Genomic DNA, 24192 nt, shown 5'->3' with positions numbered 1-24192 from the left:
GCTTTGGAAAAAATATGAATAAGTGTTAAATTCATGTTTAAAAGATTGCCTCTCTTCAGAGAAATTTGTTATCCTTTTTCTCATTTTCAACAAGGAAAACTTGCTTTTGCAGCAGAGATTTTGACATTAAGTGTCTTGATAGAATAATAGGCGTGAGATGGATTGCAATCTATTGCCTCAAGACTTTGCCAATCATAAACTAAAATCAGTTAATGCATTGAGTTAAATCTTGCCATGTTGTGAAATGTGCTAGTAGTATTAAAAAAATCAATCCAGAAAATATATTGATCATATTATCTCCATAGCAACAAACAATAATGGGATAACGTTAGCTTAATAATTGTGCTTTGTGAAAACCTTTCAGAATAATTACTGCATTGTGGTCTTTTCACCATGTGGAATGTAATAATGTTTCTTCCTTGACTGCAGTCACCATCAGCACTGCGTCAAGAGATGCTGTTTTTGTGTGCATGCATATGTATCCACGGGTAATTTTGCTCCGGGTGAAACAATTTAGCTGACTATTTTGGGACCCATTTTTAAATGGTCAAGACCACTAATTGGCAATTGTTTTCCGTGTGGTTTGTTTTCCCCCCACCTCCTCCGACAACTGGCTACTGTAAAAAGAGGCCGTTAACATTCTTCCTCCTGCCTCTCTCTTTACACCCAGCAAAGGTTTTGGCACCTAACCAAGCTGAATGTCCAGCTACTATGTTAAAGATTTGGGGGAGAGAGGAAAACCCTGCTCTAAAGCCACTGCATCAAAGCTGTAGATTTAATTGAATTTAATCTGTCATCCTCTAGAAATAACCTGTTCCACAGGAGCAGAGATAGCTGTCTGTGCTCTGGAGGATATGATTCTCTTTGGCATCCTGCATTGTCATATAATTAACCTGGGGCTGTTCTTAATGAGCATATAGAAATTCTAATATATGTGTATGAGCACAACAGTTTTAACCTGAAATTTAGTGGGATAGTGAGGGATAGATTCTTACACTCTTGGTTTTTGTTTTTAATTCCAGATTGACCCCATAATTTTGCATCTGAATTAAAAATAGGTACTGACCCAAGACTTCTGAAGAGGCCAAGTTTTTAGAATAAGCAAAACAAAAAACAACAACAAAACTTAATCCCTGGAGTATAAGCAGCCCTAAACTGTCCTGTCCCTATGAAAGCCCTCAGGGGCCTTACAGTGATTCAGGAGTCCATTCACTTTCTGGTCATGCTGTGGCATTTCCAGATGTTTTGTCCAAGGGCTGGGTTTAGAGGTCGGCTAGTAAAGAGCAAGCTTCTGCCACTTCTCTTATCAGCAGGAGCTTCCTTGTAGCTTTGGTAGGGTGTCCTGCTTTCCTCAGTGGTGTGGTGGGATGCCCCTTTACTTCCCAGGGCACAAGCAGATGCCTTATTCTCTGATATTGACTCCTCCAGCCCTTTTTCTGGAGGACAAACCAGAGACTAACAGTGATGTTAGGTTAAGTTTTTAGCATAATTTCTTAACGCTGCAGCTTATTATTTCAGGTCTTAACTCCAAACAGAATTTGTCTAATATCAATAAATTTGGATTCTTACTGTTTACCAGATCGTACTCCCTTTTTCTTTGAGGACCTGCAGGAGGAAGCCCTTACCTTGGAATTGCTGATGAGCATTATAGGACCACCTTGAACCCAGGAATGTCCAAACCCTCAGCTCTGTCAGGGATGGCAGTTTGGTACTGTATCTGTAAGAAATGCAGTACAGTGCAAGAGCAGGCGGTTCTCAGTTTGAGATGATGTCTTCATCAGGAGCTTGCTTATGCTGCTGTTCCCTGCACCTCGTTTTCCTCTACAGTCCCTCCAGGTTGTTGCTTTACAGGGAGGATGTAATGGAGGAATTGTCTCCTGTCCCAGGCAGTGCTTACTTTCTGTCATTGGCCTCTAGGAACAGAGCTAACTCACAGGGAGAGGGAAGAGCAGTGGTTGCTCTCAGCTTTGTGCCTTGTGCCAAAGCATCCAATCTTTTGGCCACTGAATGGGGGTGCCAAGTGTTTCTCTTCTCCTCTGGGTGCAGATGAAAGCAGCTGTGACAGGGCAGCTAAATGCATCAGTTCTGTGGAAAATACCTGCTATTTGCAGGTGTGTAGTGTCATTCATTCATTCAAAAAAAATAATAATGGTTTGGACAGACTGACAAGGTGCACTTGAAGCTATGGCCGTGCCTTTGCTGTGGTGCCCTGTGCTCACTCTGGGTCCTAGCCTTGCTGATTGTGAGATCTGTCCCAAATTTTTGCTCCACTGAAGCCTCCTGTGTAGTTTCCTTGTGCTATCCCAGCTCTTGCTGTTCTCCCTGATTCTCTCCCCAGCCTGTGCTGGGCTTGGCACTGTGTGTTTCAGTCTGCCTTGTTCCAGGGAGGCCCAGTGTGGCTTTCCAGTGCATCTGTTCTCTGTGCTTGGATCCCACCAGCTACCACCTGGGTGGCTTGGGTCTTGAACAGTGGTTGGCTTCAGAACAGAACGTGAAAAGTAACTTACCTTAGGAAAACAAGGAGATTTTATTGAAATAATTATTTTAGGCTAGGCAAAAAGTCAACTGTGTGGTTTGATGTGGCTTTTGGGGATGCAGCTTGTCTTATTCCAGAAGGAATAAAACTATTCCGTTCTGCATAGGATCTCACAACATGTTTCTGTCTGTAGTGGTTTAGGCTAAGGCTGTCCTACCTGGTCGACTGTGTGTCTGGGAGCAGGATGGAGCACATGAAGTGTTTGTTCACATGGCTAGGGTGAAAGATGCTCATAGCTCAGCAGCCACATGCCCCTTTGTACCCTGCTGAACGTATGGGCTCACCTTGGGGCTTGTGTGTGTCAAGCTGATTTGTCTGCCCTTAGCCTCATGGCTTTTCCAGAGGTGCCATATGATAGATAGGAGCAAAAATGGGTTTGTCCAAGCTACAGATAGCAGCATGCTTGGTTCTGCATCAGAGGGCACTGCAATCTATAGGGACATTTTTCTGCTTTCATGCTTGAGAGCCTGCATCCATACAAGGTGGGAATTCAGCAAGAGGAAGCTGGGCTTGTCCAGCTATGTTAAAATACGGAAGTAGTCCCGCTATTCTCCAGTAATGCATTAAGTGGCATGATTAATGTGTCACATGTAATGCTCTTTCCAGCTCTCTGCCCTTGATGGAATACTCTGTGTGCAGTGCAGTGCTTTGATTTGGGCACTGGTTTGTGTGCTAGAGTTGGCACAACATATGATCAAAACCTGGAAGCTGAACATGGAAGGAGCTTGTGATAATCTTTAGTTCCTTCAGATTTTTTTTTATAGTTTCAGACTTGATGGTTACAGATAATTAAGTGATATTGATTTTTATAATCAATTCATAAACCACAGTAGAGACCCCTGGCCCTCTGCAAGGGAAATGTCTCTGAGGAGGCTGAGATATTATCACCCACTGAATGAGTAATGTTGCTTCCTAAAGCTGAGGGTTTTCTTGAAATCCACCTGTCTAATACCTGCTTGGGTGCTGGTGAGTTAAGGTGGTATGAAATAGCCCAGAGTTTGAATCAGAAAAGGGCTTAAGCACTGTGACTCCAGTTCTGTAGATGAAGAAATAAGATTTGCATATGGATGTGTAACTTTTCCAGTATTTTTTTTTTCAGTCTGTTTGCCCTCTGTGGTGCCAAAGAGAAACTGTTACACAGTGGGATTGGTTAATGCCTTTTATCCTGAAAAATGACATTTTCATAACCTAGAGGAATCTGTTATTGCTGGAGCTGAGAAGAGGAACACTCTTTTGTAGTAGAGAAAATACCTGAAGGAAAAGAGAGTCCCTGCCTCCCTTTCTTGGGAAAGAAGTCAACTTTCATTTCTCCAGATGCCAACTTGTTGCCCCCTAAAACAGTACCACATTGTCAGAGTATTCCCAAAATGTTTGTTTTCCTTAGATTTAACTGGCATGTCTGCCTGTCTGTCCTCCAAGAAGAAGCTCTCATTTGTTTAGATCATGCAATTGCTGTTTTGCTCCTCTTAAGGGAGGCCAGCAAAGAAAAGTAATAAAACTCATTCACCATTAGTGATGTGCTGAATGCTTACGCTAATCCATCTGAGAGCCATTGAGCGCACAGTGAAAATACACATTGCAATGGTCTTCTGTTGCACAATGAATTCCCTCCTATAGAGAGCACTGTAATTCTCTGTTTTCCTGTTGTAATTTGAGGATGTAGTAATATTAAGAAAGGCAACAAAGACAGTTAGTGATCCAGTGGAATTATGTACAAGAAGAGAGGAAATCTTATTGTGTGGGAGAGAATTGTCTTCTTTCCAAACTGAGTGCAACTTAGAAGAGATTTAGCTGAAATTACATAGTCTAGTAAAAACAAGATCCATCATTCCTCTCTCTCTCTTTTTTCCAGTTTCTTGACTTCTTATAAATGTATATTTATCACAGGATCACAAATTGCCGTTTGTCTGTAAGACCTCATAGAGCCTTTCATGAACAAACATTGCACAAATTGTATTTCTCTTTGTACATGTCTTCATAATAACATGTTTTCTGTTTTTTATAAAGGTTCCCAGAAGCTTGCATAGGTGTCTTCTGTGACATTTGCTATTCAATAAAAGAAGGGCCAAGTGGGTTTATATGTTATCTAGACAATAGTCTTAATAAAAATAGTAAAGTTGCAATTACAGCTCTACAGCAGATATAAACAAGAACTAAGCTAATGGCAAACAACTTCCAAATAGATAAAAGGAAATATGACTTTTGCCAGTGTAATCAGTCTGGAGAATTCATCACTGCAAGAATCAGGGAGTCAAATACAGCAGCTGGAATAATTTGGGGGTCTGAGTAATTTTATGACTAATTACATTTATAGCTATGCATATTATGATAAGAGTAATTGAATCTCAAGCTAATAGTTGGGTGAGGAAGAAACCTTCTATTTAAAACATTTTAGAGTTAACTGCGTATTTGTTGGTGGTGTTTTGGTTTTTTTTTTCCTCTTGCCTTTCTCTGAAGCCTCAGGCATGCGATATGTCTGAATGTTCAGAAATAGATCAAATTTGTTGATATTCCTATCTCATTTCTATCTATGCTGTCTGTGTTTCAGTGGCAGAGAAGGAATGGGTTTGTAAGACATCAAGAAGGACTGAGGAACTTGCAACTCACCTCTGGCTCTGCCATTGACTTCTTGCGTGGCATTTGGCAAATTGCTTAATCTCGTGTACGTCCAATTCCCCACCTGTGACAGATGGGCACTTACCATCCCAGAGATGTTGTGGAAATGAAGTTTGTAAAGTGAAATGAGATTGAAAGTAGAAAGACAAAAGGAAAGTGAAAATCTTATTGCAGCAGGCCAAGTTAGTGTTTGAGGCCATGTCTACGTGGGAATGCTTTGGAAAGTTAAGGTGAATCAACTAGAAATGTGATTGCACTGTGCATATATGAAATTTTAACTAGAGAGGAGTCTCTTTTATTCTGGAAGTAGCTGTTTGACACCTTAAGGAGCGTAGGACCAGAATAGATGCGCTGGGTTATTGATCCTTCACTCTGTTTTCCTAAGTATTCCCATCCAGCCATGTCCTCTGCATCAAAACCCTCCTCGAGGTTCCTGCCTCCAGTATTCTGGCTGCGAGGCTGTTCTAAAATCTTACCACTTTGATAGTCTGTAACTTTCATCTAATTGCTAGCAACATTTATCTACGGCCAGTTTATATTCATTTGATCTTTTAGTAATGCAGGCCTTTATATTAAATAGATATTTTCCTTCCCTGATGATTACTCCCAGTACATTTATAGACAGCAAGCATATCTCCTCCCTTTGGTCTGCTAAAATGAACCTTTGGTTTGCTAAAATGAACTCTCCTAATTACTACTTGTAAGACAGGCCTTCCGTTCCCCGAGGATCCTTGTAACCCTTCTCTCGACTTGTTCCGTTTTTAATTCATTCCTTTTGAATGTGGCTCATCAGATTTGCATGCAGCATTCCAGAGAAAGCATACCCCAGATTTGCTGCGATTATATTTTTCACCGTACTTGTTGTTCATTGTTATCCTGTGGTTGATGTGTCTATCTGAGGGTTTCCTTCTCCATCGTTTTCAAACAATCTCTTATTGCAGAAAGTCTTGGAGATAATGTAGTCCCTCTGAGGGCATGAAGTCTTGCTTTGAAGTAACGACTCTCATTCATTGCTGCTGTTCAGGTTCTTCAGCTCATCCAGATCTTCTGATCTGACAGTCTCAATCTATTTGCTGAAGATGTCTTTCACCACAGAATCATGAGCACACTTGGCTGAAGTTTCTCTGCTTTCCTTGCCGAAGTCAAGTCCTCAAAACATTGAGCAAAGTTTGTACCAAGCCTGACCCCTGAGACACTTATGGATTTCCTCCTTTCATGCCTGTACTCTTTTTCCTCATCACAGTCTATACGAATTTCTCTGTATGCCCCAGATCGAATGTATTACCGACATGTGTACATCTTCCAAAGTACTCTTACCTGGAAAATGTAATCTTCCCAAAGAAGGATACACAGGGTATATCCAATTTTTCATTCCTCTCTCTGATGCTCTTCCATTAGGTATTTCTGGCAAAGCAGGGATGCCAGGTTGCTGCCAGTGGGCCAGAAGTGATGCACAGGGGAATGTTAACCAACTGCAGCTGCTCTGTGCAGCCATGCCTCTTAGGCAGTGCTGGGGCTTACAACTTAGATGGTAAAACATATAGTGGTGTGTGTGAGAAAATTTGAGGACTGCGTGTGTTCCATGCACTGAGAAATCCTGCATGCTATTGAGGTCAGGCTTGCAATTGTGTATTTACTTGCTTGGCTTCCCTTCTCTCCCGCTGTCTCTTCGGTTACCAGCCTATTTGAATCAGCCATTAACCTGGTTAATGGGGAGAGACAGCAAATACCAGGAAGGATGATGTGCTTTTCTTAATTCCCTCTTGGAAACCTGACTGTTTTAAACTGTAAATGTCTCAAGTAAGGTCTGAAAAAGGGTCCAAAACATGTCTAGCCTTTGTAATGCAGGCACACCCAGGCAGAGAACAGGAAGAGGCTGTTTTCTCCTTGGGACTTTACTGGGAAGAGATCTTTGGGGGTGAAAGGGTAGTGCCTTGCCAAAACTGCCCCGATGGCTTTGAGCTGGCCGTGTGTGCGGGCTGTGGGGTGGGGAACTGGCATGACTGAAGTGTATTGTGCCATCTGATCCTTTGAGATGACTCAGTCATCAAAAAGATGAGTTGAGGCCCCTGGCCTCTCTGACCAAGGAGCTCGAATAGGTTTTCCAGACTCTGATATGCGAGCTGTTCACTGAAGATGGCAAGAGCTAGCACAGCACACAAACAGGAACCTGCCAACTTAGTGTTTTTTTTTTCCTTAAGACCTGAAAAGGTAAAAGAAGAAAATATACAATTAAAAAAATTACCTGAACTAAATACCAAACAAATTATATAATGAGAACACATTGTCCACATTTTCATATGCAGATTCAATTAGTGTTCAGTTAATTAGCCTTTACAGATGAGGATTAACTTAATTACATAACACTAACCTCTCTTAATAACTATTAAGGGTAGGAAGGCTGCTTTTAATAAATTTGGAAGGGGCTATATGTGTTTTTAAAATCCAAAATGGCATACACATAAATTAAACCAAATTACACACAGAGGACAGCTATTAAGGGCAACGATCAAAAGAAACAAACTATGTACATGGCTTGAAATCAGGCTGGTTAGAAGTTCATGCTGTTCTCCTCCTTATCTGCTGGCATCCTAGTGTTTTCACTGGGATTATTACTGGAGATGATGTACAATCTAGGGGTCATTCCTTCAAAGTGGGCTGCAGTCAGATACCAGTTTGCTCTAATTAAATGTTAGCTTGTGTTTTGAAAAATATATATCTATATATTGATTAGGGGACTAGGCTGTTAGCACTTACAAGTGGTCCAAGGAAAAAAGGCACACAAAGGCCATTGAATAGTAAAAATCCCATCTATAAATGTTGTCATTCATTGCCATTATGTACTATAAGTAAGTGTATAGATTTTTTTTTTTTTCTCTTGACAGGAGGTGTGGGTGCTCAAACACTGGTATTTCAGCTAATATCATAGTGAAACAGAACATCACTCCTGACTACAGGGAGGTGAGGGTGGGGGATGGAGCATATATGGGACTACTAATTGGGATGTGACATCTTTGGCTTTCAAGTCACAGGTTTGAATCCAGGGTGTTTTGGCAAGGGGCCTTGGGGTGAACCAACCTAGGTGAAATGAGTTGGTGCTGCCAGTCCGGATCCCTGTGAGTGGGTAACACATCAGGTAACACCACCACTGGCATCCTCAAGCAAAGAGGTGCTCACGTGTGCAAATACCACCTTGCTTCCAGCCCCAGTGCTCTTTTAAGGTCAGGGTTGAGATGCACATTGCTGCTTAGTAGCCCTCGCTGCATTCTGGTATTGACTTCTAGAGTCCATATTTTGAGCTACTATCAGGAGTGTTTTCTGGATACCAGCAATGTAGTCCCCTTGAAACAATTTTATCTAGTGACCCTTACAGACTCTAGCTACGTTCCTGTAATTTATTTTCCAGCTGCAGCAAGCTGAAATTTTACAAAGCATCTTTCATGCACTTTGGGTCACCTTAAGCTTAAGTTTAAGCTTAAAGTCACATAAGTCCTTATTTTCAGCTCATGAGATTTGCAGGTATTGAGCAACTACTGAAAATAAGTCTGATAAGCCCCATGCTGACACAGTTTAATATCTTTATCAATGACGTAGACTGTGGGATCAAGTGCACCCTCAGCAAGTTTGCAGACACCAAGCTGAGTGGTGCAGTCAATACTCCAGAAGGAAGGGGCGCCATCCAAAGGGACCTGGACAAGAGTCCCCTTGAGAAGTGGGCCCCTGTGAATCTAATGAGGTTCAACAAGTCCAAGAGCAAGGTGCTGCACCTGGGTTGGGACAATCCCAGATGTGAGTACAGACTGGGGGAACCCAGTGAGAGCAGCCCAGCAGGGAAGGACCTGGGGGTTCTGCTGGATGAAAAGCTTGACATGAGCAAGCGGTGTGCGCTTGCAGCCCAGGCCAGCTGCATAAACAGGCCAGCAAGTGGAGGGGAGGGGATTGTCCCCCTCTACTCTGTCCTTGTGAGGCCCCACTTGGAAAGGAGGAAGTGAGGCACTGGCACAGGCTGCCCAGAGAGATTTTGGATGCCCCATCCCTGGAGGTGTTCGAGGTTGGATAGGGCCCTGGTCTGGTGGATAGGCCCTCACCTGATCTGGTGAGTTGCATCTCTGTTCATGGCAGGGTTGAAATTAGATGATCTTTAGGGTCCCTTCCAACCCAATCAGTTCTATGATGATTATGTGTTAGATACCCCAAAAATTAAAATGCGTAATGCTACTAGATGTTTCTGAAAACTTTGGCTAACTGCCTACACCCATTTTCAGCAAGGAGGGAAGATGACTGCTGCAGATTTTTGAGACTGTGAGGCACTAGCAAGGTGAATATGCAATAAGGAGGATATTGCTGAAGGATCCATCTTGGAATGGCAGAATCTTGAAAAAAAGGATGGGGGTACTTGAGCACCCCCCCCAGTCCCTTTTTGAAGCCCTTTGATTTGCATGCTGTACAGGCTGAAGTTTCAATACCCAGCATCTCAAGATAGATAGTTGGCAGGGGCCAGATTTTGCTCCCGCTGATGCAAACTCAAATCCTTTTTCCTTCCATAGGGGTCGCATCTGCATCCCTAAGAGCAGGATTTGGCCTTGTGAGTGGTTCTGCCCACAGATGCAGCCGATGATGCATGCTCAAAGGAAGGGGAGAATGCAAATTCCCTGTAGGGAGGCAACTGCCAGCCATGTAAACAAAGAAGCCTTCTGGGTGTGCAGCAGTCAGCCCACTTGAGCTGCTGTTTCCATGGTGTACCAGATGCTATAAAATATGCTTTCTTCAGGGGAAAAAAGCTTTTCGTACTCCTGCATTATCTTGTTTGATAATGCACTGTCATCAAGCTGGTACCTCGCTGTAGGAGCCGCATGCAGCAAGTCGTTCCTCCCTGCCCTGCCCTAACCCTTCTCTGAGTTGTTGTTGATGATGACAATTCATATTCTGCAGCTTTCAGACAAAGAGAAGGTCAAGTGATTTTTCTGTCTTGGAACAGCATTACTTACTATGTTTTTACACTTCATTGTTACCAATCTCTGTTTAATGTGCTATAGTTCCTCCTGATGTGCATGGTGTCATCTCATAATATAGTGCATTGTTTTGCTATTTGGTTTCTTTCTGTTTTCCTTTTATTAAAAAAAAAAGAAAAAAGAAAAAAAGAAAAGAACCAAAAACATCTGTTTCCATTTTTTCCCTGTTCTCTATTCCCTAACCCCCACATTGCATCATTTTAGCTCCTGACTTATGGCCATTTAAACCACTGGGTACATGTCCAGCAGGCACAATTTCTGAGTTTGCTTCCTCATCATTGTGCTCACCCACTGGGTGGTCTTTGGGAGTTGAGGAGAGGTCTCTTACCTCCATTTTCGTGTAGAACAGTTGCTGGCATTGGTCAGATGTTCAGCTATCCTGTAAGCATTAAGTACAATTGCAACTGTAAACCTGGACAAACCTGCAATGATGACCCCTGGAGGAGATTAACAGTGGCTAGTGTTTAAAAAAATGTAAAATAATGATTAAAAAAGTTGCCAGTAGCAGTTTTAAGGCTTGCTGTACTTCAAACATGACTCGCAAGTGGAGGTTTTCAAGGTACCTGTCTACTGGAAGCCATGTTCAGGGATGCTGTTGTAAATCTGTCAGGACTTTGTGGATGTGGCATGTCCCCTGGCCCAGGAAAGTGGGCTGAGCACAGGCCTGGTTCTGCCATGCCACTGCCAGGCTTTACCTAAAAATCTTGCAGGGACTTCAGATAAGGCTGTTGATTTTGATTTATAGTTGCATATTATAACTGAATAAAAAAGAAACACTAAAAAATCTGAAGTTTCTATCAACTGTAATGAGGCTTTCTTCATCAACACTTTCTTCTTCCCCCTCCACCTTTCTCCTTTGCTTTCTCTTTCCCTCTCAACAGCATCTCTGGACCACATCCCTGGCCTTGTCCCGCTGTGTTGCAGACAGGGATGCACACACATCTTGGCCATGCTCTGGCCACCGACACCTCTCAGGGTCCCTCACATGCAATGTGCTGGTGTTTCACCTGGTGAGATGTGCAGCTGGGTGCTCACCACACTGTACCTGCCCTCAGGGCAGGGCCAAGGCAGAGTGGCTGGTGGGGACAGGCACAGCAGGGCAGGACATCCGAGTGACCAGGGCTGTGGGGAACAGGGGCTTCTGCTGCTCCCAAGGGTGCTTTTTTGTGGCCTCTCCTCATTACTTTTCAACTCCCTTCCTCCCCCCATCCTGCAGATTTGCACTTCTCACTTTGTGGAGGGAGGAAAATAGGTAAATAAGTTAATTTTAACTCAGTGCATTCATTTAGGAGGCCCGGAGGTGGAAGAGCAGTTACTGGTTAACAGGCCTGCTCTGAAACGTGTTCTGCCTGACGCCACAGTAGCGAGCCAGAAGTGCTTCCAAGAAGTCAGATTTCTGGAAGGTTTCTTCACTGAATTGCTTAAAGCACAGGTGTCTTGTAAATAAAGAGAGCAGCTGGTAGGTGCAGGGAGGGCAATACGTGCTCCTGTCTTTGTGGTCCAGGGCAAAGCTTAGCCAGGGGGCTTGGGCTGCAGCTCGGGGTCTCCCTCCCTGATGAAGGCGTAGGCCAGGAGGAAAGCGGGCTGAGCACAGGCCTGGTTCTGCCATGCCACTGCCGTGCTTTACCTCACGTGCTGCCCTGGTGTATTCATGTGGGCTGGGGATGCTTTCCTGAGCAATGTGGCCAGCGTGGGCTGATGAGCTGGGCCACGTAGTTTGCTTATTTGGGTCCTCAGTTAACACCTGAGGGTGATAAGCAGGGCAGCTACTTTTGATTACCAGAGTTTTTGTTTGTTTAGTGTGGTAAAATGCTCTCAGTGCATTAACAGGTTACGCGGTCTTGTTTATTTATGACTGTGGTTTATGTATTTATAACGGTTCATATCGTTCTAGCTAACATTCTTTAGCATGTCTTAAAAATAAGTAAGCTTCAATATCAGGCCTAAGTATTCTATTTTGTTAGTTTTCTCTAAAGAATGAAGATAGATCATAATAGCCTTCCTTGAATTAATATAAATGCAGATTAATGCAGTCAAATATGTTATTTTTCCATGGACAAGTTACAAACACAATGCAGGATGATTTTCAAGTATTGCAGTTTTGTTAAAACAGATTTCTTTATATTCGCTTTTGGGGATAATTTTTACACACCTTCTTTCAGATTAATCAATTTAAATTCATTTAGGACACTAACAATTTAGCACAGAGGCAGACATGTTTATATAAATGGATACCAATTTTCATCAATTATGAAAATGAAACACAGTGAAAACTCTAAAAGTTTGTTAAAATACATCTGCTTACTATTCTGCAGAATCTCCCAGGGGACTGCCTTGTGCTAAACTCCAATTTTGCTGGGTTGTTTTGTTTTTAGTTACATTATTCAAAAAAAAAAATCCCCACCGCCACCAACAAAAAAAACAACCCACAACCTTTTCAACATTCCCTCTGTTTCTCTAGTGTGTTATAAGTCATACTTATTCTGTTATTAATTTCTATGTCAGTTTTTCCATCCACACACGTATCAGAATAAGATTATGAGTCAGGACTCTGATCATGAAATTAATCAAAAATATTGTGAAATGGTAACATATTTCAGATTGTAAAGCTCTGAAAACATATTAATGGCTTTCCAGATTTTCTTTTTCCTTCAATCATCATTTGTAGACTCCCCTTTCAGAGATGGACAATAAGAGAAAGATGAGATTATCGGCTAATGCAGTGTCTCTCTTAGTTGAGGTTCAGAGCTTTGATGTGAGCGTTAGCAATACTGTGTAACAGGGTTTCTGGGTTTCTGTTAAGCACTGTTCTAAAATACTGTGATGTTTTTCTTTTACCCAGGGCTTTTGGGAAAACCATACAAAACTCATAAAGGAGTATGGACCTGTTTGTGGGTAAGCTTAGTTGTACCTTCAGCTATCTGCTTTTGTGGGTCTTGCTGTTTGCTTTGGTTTGGGTTTGTTGGGTGGGAGAGGAGAATATACCACAATAAGATGCTCATTGAAATGCAGAGTGCAGTATTTCAGTCTGGGTGATAGAGGTAGAGGTTGTTTGATCACATGCAGAAAGTAGCCTTGGTTTATTTTAGTTCAGCATTTAGTGCTGGACTCCTTTCCAATATTAATTATTAATTATATATAATATAATTAATAATTTAATTAATTATTAATTAAAGTTTATTTTTTTCAGAACTATACAAAGCTACCAGCACCAATATTCTCTTTACATTTATAATTAAATAATTACAACATATATACATATAATTACAACATATTATAATGTATTCTATATATTTATGTGAAGATTGGAAATAATAATTTAATGTCTTAAAACAAACAAACAAACAAAACCAAAACCCTAGTTTATGAAATAGTGAGAATTTGGTTCAGCTATAGCTGGCTATCTTCACACAAAAACACTAAACTTAAAATACAATGAAATACAGTTTAGAAATGAGGCATTCATTTCTCTATAACTCAGCTGTGCTCCCTTAGCAGGTTATTCAGAGTAAAGAGGTTTTAAGTGTATTTCTTCATCCAGCACTTCCACATTTCTGTGATCTTTATTCCTTTTCTGAGAACTACTTTCCTGTTGTCATTGCTTTAAGTGGAAATGCACTTATTTCACGGTAACTTCTATTGTTTTGGTGAGTTGGTGTTTCTAGCATAATTATTACTTCAATAGGTAAGTATCAAGCAATGTCCATGAAGTAAAGACAAGATGAAAATTTTTTCCTGTGTTCTCTAGGAGTTTATGAAACTCTGTAAAAGAGCTTATATGAGTGTGTGTCTGTATTTGTTCAAAAATACTATAAACACACTTTGGATGTTCTTCCAGCCAAAAAAGCTCTATCAAAAGGAAGTCAGACTCAGCCATACAAAGCATTTGATGCTCCAGTCACAGCCTTCTTGTGGCATTTATGCTCAGCCCTAAGGACAAAGTGCTGCAAGAAGCAGTAGAAATAATGAATTCCAAGGGTTAGGCACTTGTCTAAGAGGAAATAATGCATTGTCTTAGCTGGCCAGGAATGGAGAAATATATTCATTAACACTGTGGCAATTTGTATGTTGTGTAACAAATGCAAAAGTACTGAGGCTTATTATCTCCGTGACCTTTGGTGTGATGCCCTTAAATGACAATAATGCAAGAACAGTGGCATTCATTGCTCAGTGTATTTCCCTCCTTATTAATATCGTGCCTATTTTATCTGAGCTGAACTTGAGACAAGTTGCTATTTAGTCATCTGTCTGTCCGCTTGGCCAGGCAGAGGCAATGTCATGGGACAAAGAGGTGTGTAATTTCCATCTGTGAGTGGATAGATAGAAAGTTTCATTTCTCCCATCTACCCATAGTTGACAGGGAGTGAAACCTCCGGGACACCGCATGGGCTGCAAAGCTGGATGGTGGTGGTAGTGGTCAGCCAGGACAGCTCTGCTTCCCTGCGATCCAGTAGGTAGGAGGAGTAAGCAGATTGAGCATAACCGCATACCATTTATTTTGTGCTTGGAAAATTTAATTTGTGAGGGATCCAGGATATTGGCAGAGAATAAATACTGCTTTTGATATCTCTCAGGAAAACAAAGCTAGGCTCATACATTGCTGTGCTTGAGGTAAGCTTGATTTGTAGTTGAAGGAAAGCATTTTCAAACTTTACTTGTTGAGCTGGTGTTCAATAGATGTGTGTATGTGTCGGGGGGTGTTTATCACAGTCCTGTCAATTAAAGAAATTCCTTCTCTGTGCATCTGTGTGATTCTTTCTGTGGTTCTTTGAAATAGGCAGTAAATGGTAGGTGTGTTTATGTGCACGGCCCCAGCGAAGTATTGGATCTGGCAGTTGGAAGAAGATGTGGCATTTTGCTTTTTCCAGATTGAAAACTGCTTTCCAATAAGCATAAAGAGCAATGATCTTTATTTCTACAGTGGTGAAGTGAGTTGAATACAAATCTTTGGAACTGAAGCCTTTTTTTTCTTTCTAAGGTCACTTGAATAGTCTGAATGATACCATCACAACTGTTTTCTTTTGTGTGTGAATTGGTTTCCTTGACAACAGGATGTCAAATCAACTTTTCAGCTTTAATCAAGTCAAAACAATATATCCCTTCCATTCCAAAAGGCCTCAAGTCGTAGAGAATTATTTCAAGTAAGGCTTTTGTAGGTCACAAAAGCATTTTTTTCTTTCGCTTCCGTGTGCTGATCCAAAGGAGAGGTGATGGTATTACTCTTTTATATAGAGAGACAATGCAAATTGTCTTTGGATGTGTGTGTGTGCTGTGCAAACTGTCTGTTTTCATATAGAGGTGGCCCAAGATGGAGGCCAAGCAGGAAACAAACAGCTCTCATTCGGTGCAAAAGCAGAGTTGGAACAAAGGGAATTCAAGCCACTGACATAGTTTTTGAGTAGATCATGCAACAGAATGGTAGTTTTTGGTTCAGCTATATTTTGGAGCACCTTCTATATAAGAAATCTCTCCTCTAAAATGTATGTGCTGGTTCCCATACAAAAAAAAAAAAAAAAAAAAAAAAAAAAGTGAAAGACATCCTGTTTGCAAAGCAATCTACTCTTGGTTTCTGTGGAACTTAGTGATTTCTGTCACTTATTTTTTGGATGTACTCTTGTTTTGATGCTTTGTTTTCACCCTACAATATCCAGTTGTTCCATTTCAATTGCAGGCTTTGACTACTGGTGAGAAATAGGTGGTAAGAGGAGGCAGGGAAACAAAGAACTTCTGATGAGAAATGAATAGGACGAGTATACTTGATAGAGTAAGAAAAGTGATTGCTACAACATTAGCAGAGATGTAGTGGCTGAGTTGGTTTTACTTTGTATACACACTTTGTATTCATGTAACCAATTACTTCAGTTGCATTATTATGACTTTACAACGCTGTAAGTGAGTATTAATGATTTGAAGTGGGAAAATAGTGCCAAAATAAGTAACAGACTCTTGGCCCAGCAACACTCCAGCAGTGAAAGATCAGAAAATACAATATAGCCACAAGAAAACAGATGACTGAATGTATTCTGCCTTCAACCATAGCAATACATTTGGACATGGGGAAGAGTATACAAGTTTATAAAATAGACCTCACTCTATGTAATCAAAGAGTAAGAACAGAAGATTGAAATTCAATGTAATTTGTGGGGTGATACTCTTTCTTCATGTCCCTTTGCATCTGAAACAGCTTGCAGCAGATCAAATCCAACTCTGGCTCTTCATTCATTTGAACTCTCAGCTTCAACCTGCTGTGAGAAGTCTGGCCAACTATGTAGTAGAATAGTGCTAATGATGACAAGAACAATGTAGAAGAAAAAGGTAAAGGAATGAGTCCAAGAGAAGAAAGAATAGGGTTCTTGGATTAAACCAACCTTAGAAAGGAGGTGGCAATCAGGGAGTTTGAGTCCAGGGTTGTTGGGCTGTGTAAGCCCAACAGGGAGTCAACAAGCTCAGAATCTGCATTCTCTGATGGCGGGGAGGAATTACGGAGACTGTTTCTGATGAGATCCAGTTGTAGGCTGTTCTCAGTCCCCAGTAAAACCGCCAGCACCAGATTGCATCTACCCATGCTGAGCTTTTGCTGGGCTGCAGCGCAAGCATCCCAGGATCAGCACAGCATCACAGAAAGATGTCAAGGTGCAGGTAGACAAATGGGTACATGCATGCACTCCTGAAGCACTTTGTGAAAACACCGATGTGAATGGAGCTCTACTCCCATAAAAAGAGCATCTTGTTTTGCATCAGGTTACTTCAGCACATTTTTAGAGTAATATTCAGAAAGTAACTTAAAATAGTGTAGAAAATTATCTTAAGGTGTTTATGGAATTACACATTGTCTGATCTTTTTTGTTTGTTGGTTTTTGTTTGCTTGGTTTTTGTTGTGGTGGTGTTGTTTTTCCTTAAAGACTTCCTAATATTCCTTGAATGATTTCCTAATAGGTCATTATTGGAACCAAGATCGAGTCTGGTCATTTAAATGGTTGGCTGGTTTAAAGGATTAGGATAGATCATGGAGTCAGTCACTAACTTGAAATGTGTCCAGAGCTTAGTTGTGATGGTAAGCTACACTGGCAGTTGACAGCTTTTCAGAAGTCTATGCAGCTGGAGTTTGTTCTGTCTTAATGCTCGACTTCTCTTCTACCCCCCCAGAAATGGTTGCTGCAGATGGCAGTAGTTAGCATTTCTGCAGATGAGTCCAGAGCCAAATGGCAGTGGACAAGACACGGGCTTTTCTTACTGCTGTTCCTGGCCTCTGCATCAAAGCTGAGGCACACTGGTTAGTCCCTGCAGAGGTCTGGAGCTTTCCCCTTTTGTGTACAGAAGAGGGACGTGCTTTTCTGGGATTTGGAAATCTGGAGCTTGTCATAAATTGTTATCCTTACGAGCTATGCCTCCTCCAACACCACATTGAGAACCTAAAGTGGACCTGCAAGGAACAACTGATATCTTCATCATGCACTTAATTTACTTGAGGAAGCAGTTTCTTTACTGCCATTTTAATTTCACAAACTTGATCTTTGTTTGTTTGTTTATTTTGTTGTTGTTATTGTTGTGTTTTACCTCTTGGTTTCTAACCTTATTCTGCTTTATGTGGGAAGAGTAATCCTGGGACGGGTATTCTCATCTTTGTCTCTGAAGACTCATGTAAAGAAATAATTTAGTTTTATGAAACAATCTTATCCTGCTTGATTTCCTCTTTTACACTGGGGCTCTAACGGATTTACCACCTCTCCTGTGGTCCTTCGTTTATTTTGATATTTTAAACAATTTACTTTTCGTATTTCAGTTAGAGAAAATCATTCCTGGGCAAGCATAGGGGAGGGAAGAAAAACAGGCTTTCTATTTCTGATCTATAGCTCCTCATAATCTGTCTCACATTTAATCTAATAAAGATTTTTGGTAGCCTCACTTGCCTGGATTTTTATTTTCTTTAGAGCAATACATTTTTTTTTTTTTGGACCAGAGTTGGGTCTTTCATAACCCATCAAGATTTATTTATTTTTCTCACATTATTTCCTTCTTTATCTATTGTGATAATGCTCTTTGACTCTGCTGGATTGTTGATCACACCTAGAACTGCTCTTCTGAATTCATTCTCTTTCCTTTAAATACCTGCAAGCCATGGACACCATACAGGAGAACCTTTAAATATGTGCCTAACTTTGAGCACAGGAGCAATCCCATTAAAGTCAATGGTGCTACTCAACGTGCTTTGAGTTAGGCAGAAGTTTATCTACCTTGATGAATCAGGGCAGTAAAAGAAACAATTGCATTCGTGCTTGAAAAATACTGTAACTGCTGTTGGTACACACAAACACCTAGGTTTATTGTAGCTCAAAGAAGTTAATGCAGAGAAAAATATTTCTTCCCCCTCTCCACCCTCTCTTTTGACAGCAGTTTGCATGTAGAAAATTTTATTGTTCCTCTGTGTAATGTGCTAGCTGTTCTCTCTGAAATGGAAGAGATTATCTCAAAAATTGACTGAACAATGGGGGAATCTTAATATTCTTAATTTAAACTCTCAGATTCCCCTCTCACTACTATTTTAATTAACACTTTTGGAATTAGCTAATTCTTAAAAGTCTTTTTAAGAAGAACACAAGCCTAATGATATTCCTGGCTAAAAATTAGTGCCACGCTACGGTGCTACATCTCCATCCGACTCCTCACACTTAGCCATAATTAGGCACTGGTTACAGTTAGTTCCAATAGTTAAATCAAGCTGCTATAATAACTTGTGAGTTACTTAGGGGTATATCATCACCAGTCTTTTTTCTCTCTCGAGCTAATTGGTCATGAAAACATAGCCTTTTGTGGGACTGAAGCCTAGAGATTTACTCAAAAGGTGGCATGTCACACTGTTTTGAGAATTGGAGTCTGGTGTTACTGTTATGGTTATAATAGGTTTGCTGCCTAATCATTGTGAAGGGTTTAAGCTCTGTGCATGGAGACCTGTGGGATGCAGTTTATAGGCTGAATTTATAGTGAATTAGTTGACTAGTTTAATTCTGGCATGATTCAAATGTACTTAGGTCTCTGGGACATTGCAAAGTGATGCTCAGTGTACTAGTAATGTGGAAAGTGTTCGTTAATGAGCTTTTAGCCACGGACAAAATCTTGCATGTGGACTGTGACCTCCCACAAGAACCATTCGACTTGAGCTTGTCTGCTCCGTGAAGGTTGGTTTTCATTTTGTCACTGTAGCCTCTTGCAGTCCAAGACAGGTCTGGGCGCCCTTTTTTTCTAGGTATTCACAAACACAGGACCCAAAGGCCCACCGAAATGTCATGGTCCCAGTCCTCAGTGCAGACAAAAACATTTGGATGGAAAAGTTTGGTGCAAGTGATGAATTCCTCTGGGTGCAAAACCATCCATCCCTGTGAGATTCCAGACGTAGCCCTGGGGTGGCTGCGGTGCAGGTATGTGCTCCCTGCTGCATTTTTTCCAAGTTTCTTACCTCCACCCATGACTGCACCATGACTCCACTGCAGCTGTCCAAGCTGACATAACTCAAAGACCTGACGTAAGCTTTTACACCTCTGGAAAGGGAGTGTGAAATCCAACCAAATGAGGCCGGTATTTTATCCGCGCTTGGCAAGGCAGCAAAGGACAGTGTCAGTCAGCTGCACCGTGTTCCTGATGCTCATTTCTGTACTTGAAGAGATTGTGGCCTGATGAGGTTGTAGCTTCAGTTAGCGTTTGCACAGAGGGAAATTCCCTGGTCAGTACAGCTCAACTGAGGCAGTGTAGGTTGGGTGCAGAAAGGCTCTGTGAGACTGGCCACAGCTGTGTCAGCTCTGATGACTGAAAGAGCAGTGCAGGCCCTTGCACCATCTGAGGAACCTCATTAAATTGAGGTCTGCTTCTCCGTGCGCAGGTACCAGCTTTGGCTGAGTGCACATTGTACCTCTGCTTGCTCCCAACGAGGTATTTCTTAGTATCCATGTTTCCTTGCATGTTGGTACTCAGCTATTAAAGCATAGTCCTCGTGAGCTCCAGGTTAAGATTATTTGAAAACTGAAGTTTCTTTTTGAAAACATGCTGCCGGAATAGTGTTTTACACCTAGTATACAATACAGGTGATCTTTGATCTACACTGCCTGCTTCTTAGCTAATTAATGCTTAAAATCATCATTTTAAAGGGTTTGGGATAGGATTGCTTAACAGATTGCCTCCTCTTAACTGTGTGACACTGTTATGATCAGCACCTGCATACCAGACTGTGGCATCCTACTTTAAGGGAGGAGGAGGGGATGTTCTGAGGGACACCCATAGTTATAAAAACTAGTTTCCTAGTCTTAGTGTCACCTTGAATCTATCCTCTTCACCGCTTACCAGAGCCTGCATTTGTTAATCTTAACAGGCTGTAAGGTCCACCTTGTAATTTTTTCCCCTTCCTACCATTTGGAAAGTACGCTGTGGCCTGTAAAGACTGAAAAATCTGGGACATTGTTTTAGCAAACCAATCCTATTTGGAGGTATAGGCAAGCAGCAGTGTTATACAATATGCACAGCAAAATCAATGCTTTTATTAGAATTTCCTACAGCAGCCAGAAGCATTGCTGCAAACCTGAAGCGGATGCATACGATACGCAATGTCCAGTAGCTATTAATGGTCGCTGACTTCACCAGCTATGTATCTGATTGTGAATTGGTGTTCCCAGTGCCACACATAGCAATTTTTAAATGAGGCTCTTGAATCATTTCCCCCTCTCTTTACACAGAGGGAGGAAAATGCATCATCCCTCCGATGTCCCCACCCCTTCCCTCTCTTGGCAGCCTTTGAAGCAGAGCAACTTTACACCAGTGCTGCAACTCAGGAGCTCCTCCTGCCCTCCTTGGTTGCCAGCACCTCACAGGAGTGGTGGGTCATTCCCTACTGCTGGTTTAGCCTTCTCTGTGGCAGCCCAAAGAAATCCCAAAGTGACTTCTGGCTTCCTTCTCACACATCAGAAGCATCAAGCAAAAGGGATTTTTCTTCCCCACAATTGCCCCACTGGGAGCTGGAGGAGAAGGTGCAGAGACGGAACTGGAAGCCATAACCAATTCGTTGCATGTCCCTGTTTGCTGCCAGGAACTCCAGGAGGCAGGTGCTGGTCAGACCCCTCTCCCCATGCTGGGGGGGTGTCCTGAGAAAAGACCTTGCGGGGTCTCGGCCCTTGAGTGCACCCAAGTGTTGTGAAGGACTGCGTTTGGGATGACTTCCTTAGTTTCTTGGAAATTGTCATGTTTTCCTCCTTGAGGATTACCACAGCTTTGCCCAGGTATCTATTGAAGTGCCTCCTATTCCATTACTGCATCTTGTCCTTTGATGGTTCCACCACCTTGGCTCTGGATTTTTTAATTTATTTTTTTTACCTTGATAGACATGTCTTGTGGGCATTGTGGGCATTGTTTTCATGCTTTTAGCTGCATTTTCCCCCCTAAGCATTTGCCCTGGCTTTGTTTTCTTTCTTTCTTCTCCTCATCCCCTTCCACTCTATGCTTTCTTCCCTCCATGCTCTAATTTTTATTCCTCCCTTGTTTTCTTACCCACGTTGAGCTGAAAACAGTAACATGACCTGACAATTTTACGTCATTCCAAGGTTTTTATGTACTTCCATAAATCTCTTCATTACCTTTTTATTGTTTTGTCATATACAGGTTTTAGTTTTTCCTCTACCTTATTAGTCTGGGGATCAATTTTAGTCTACTATGTTTTATTAGTAATAAGGGAAACAAAATATCTCCTTTTCCTTTGTTGCTTTGGCACCATCTTCAAATTACCCTTTTTTTCTGTTTGACGACCTCTCTTCCTCCCCTGGAGAGTCTGCTTTATGTCAGACCTTCTGCTGGTAGGGAACTGGGTATGATTTCATCAGGCAATAGGCAAAAGTAGAGCCCACTGCAGGAAAAGAAGTTGTTTTCAACTGTTAAGATGCTTTTTTTTTTTCCTTGTTTGGTGAGTGTGGAGTGAGCTTGAGCCCCCATTACCCTGGGGACTGGGAATCTTTCTTTACGCTAAATCTGGTGGCTAAACCTGAAGGCTTGTCTTGAAGGAGGATTTACTTTAGTCATACTGATAGAATTGTACTGGTATAATTAAACAGCTATAGTAACCTCAAAACACGTCCCATGCACGGACACAGCAATTGTGGAATGACACAAACTAAATCATGGAAAAAAGTGACCAACTCCCCCAGCAATTATTATATTGGTAGGGCTGTGCTCCTGTAGGAGTTTTTTCTAGTCTGAGTTACGATTCCAGCCATGGCTTGTCCCAGAATCTCTTCTCTTCCCCCGTGTAAACAAGCCTGGAAATAGTGGTCTGGACCTTCAAGCTGTTGTTTACCTCAGCGTAGCTCCATTAAAAGCAAAGAGCCATGACTATTTGAGGGTCTTGACCCAATGTTTTTAGGTCTCTCTCATGTCATATAACTTTGATTTTTGGATGCTGGTACCTATTGAATAAAATTAGGTTTGGTACAGCAAATGTTAAGATGTATCCAGACATCTTAAAGTAGCTTACAGAAAAAGGAGTGAGTTGGGAGCAATGTTCTGACTCTGTAAGGGCTAGCAGTAGACATTTTATCTCTCAGCAATAATCCAAGCTTTTCTTTCAATGTTGGAATCTGTTTTATTGAAAAAGGATTTTGGCAAGGACACGGGGAATTGCTGCAGTGTCTTTCGAAAATGACAATATGAGAGGATCTTGGTTCTTTGGGGCCTTTTATCACATAGAACATCTTATAAAATACTCTGTGGGAAGGACCAAAGTAAAATATTATCAAAGCAGCGTAACAGTTTTCTGTGTCCACCAGCTGTCCATTTGGCCCAACGGGTAATAAGCCATGCATGGGGCAGGAGAATGAGAAAATCAGTCTAAAAGTGCAGCAGAGAAGCAAGGGTTAAAACAGGTCAGATGGTAATGCAATATCACGTGGAAAAGTGTTGGCCTTCAAATATTAAATTATTTTCTGTTAAAATAATTTAAATTCTGATTTTGAGGCAGAGAAATGTATTGTAAACCTGTAAGATTAAATACTTGAAGTGACTTCTTGCTGCAGACCCAACCTTTCTCTCAAGTCAGTGGCATTTTATTTGCTTTTGTCCAAGACAGTAACACAGCTGGATTTTCATCAATCGTGAAAAACAGAATTGAGTTTGGGAAACTACTGTAACTGTTGATTTCCGTAGCAAAATGCTTAAATAAATACACAGTTTTTAAGCCTTCAAGTAGCCCCCGATGCACCATTGATACATCGTTGTGTTTATACATACACCTGACTGCTGTGGGCATTGCATTCAGGGCAATTCCCCATCCCATGCTTTTTTTTGAACCTGCTATTTTGAATACTGCATTTCTGTGGGTGGCTGCTCCCATGATCTTCTCCTGCTGTCACCCCAGAAATCTGCGGCAATCCCTGTGTGCCCCCTCCTGCCAGAGGATTCGGAGCAGTGAGTTGTGCTGAGGTCAGAGGAGAAGAGGCTTTTGCTAGCAGTGCTGAAGCTACCGTGAAGGCATCATAGAATATTTAACTGTAAGGTCTCTGCTGGATTAAAAGGGCTCCAGGTGAGGAGAGCATGATCAATACTTACAAATATTAGAAGTGGTGCCTTCTCCCTTCCTTCTTCCCCCTTCTTCCTTTGCCTACAGGACATGAAGTATCTGAATCCCCCAGACAATTGCTCACACATTTACATTTTCATTTGCTTGCTTTATAGCAAGACTGTTCAGGCTTTTGGGAGGGGCAGCTATCAAAGACGTACAAGCACTGCCATTGTGTTTTATTGTTCCAGTCCATTTTTCCCTGTGAATGCAGGTGGGAGTTTTTCAGTGGGTTGGGTTTAGGTTTTGTTTTTGCCTCTTCTCTCTCTCTCTCTCTCTTTTTTTTTTTTTTTTTTTCCCTTCTGAGCATTTATAACCCTTTTATTGTCAGTCTTCAATCATTTTTGATAGATCAATATATTTACCTCAGTGATGGTTCATCCTACAGTTGTGCCTGTATTTTTTTTTTTGCCTTTTTTATTGGGGTTATGGATAGATTGAAT

General features: G+C 41.5%; 1 protein-coding gene across 7 annotated transcripts in view; it reads left to right on the top strand.

The window, feature by feature from the left end:
• Positions 1 to 24192, top strand: part of TBXAS1 (thromboxane A synthase 1) — a 242938-nt gene that overhangs the window by 76175 nt on the left and 142571 nt on the right. For 6 of the 7 annotated variants that reach the window (XM_005021523.6, XM_021273728.4, XM_021273727.4 and 3 more), the window contains one exon: positions 13007 to 13059. In XM_005021523.6, the coding sequence (XP_005021580.4) occupies positions 13007 to 13059 (53 nt within the window). Of the gene's footprint in view, positions 1 to 11543; positions 11624 to 13006; positions 13060 to 24192 lie in introns of those variants that run through there. The other variant, XM_072038670.1, reaches the window with a different exon arrangement.

The sequence above is a fragment of the Anas platyrhynchos genome, chromosome 1, assembly GCF_047663525.1.
Source record: "Anas platyrhynchos isolate ZD024472 breed Pekin duck chromosome 1, IASCAAS_PekinDuck_T2T, whole genome shotgun sequence".
NCBI classification, from domain to species: domain Eukaryota; kingdom Metazoa; phylum Chordata; class Aves; order Anseriformes; family Anatidae; genus Anas; species Anas platyrhynchos.
This window is presented reverse-complemented; position numbering and strand designations above follow the sequence as displayed.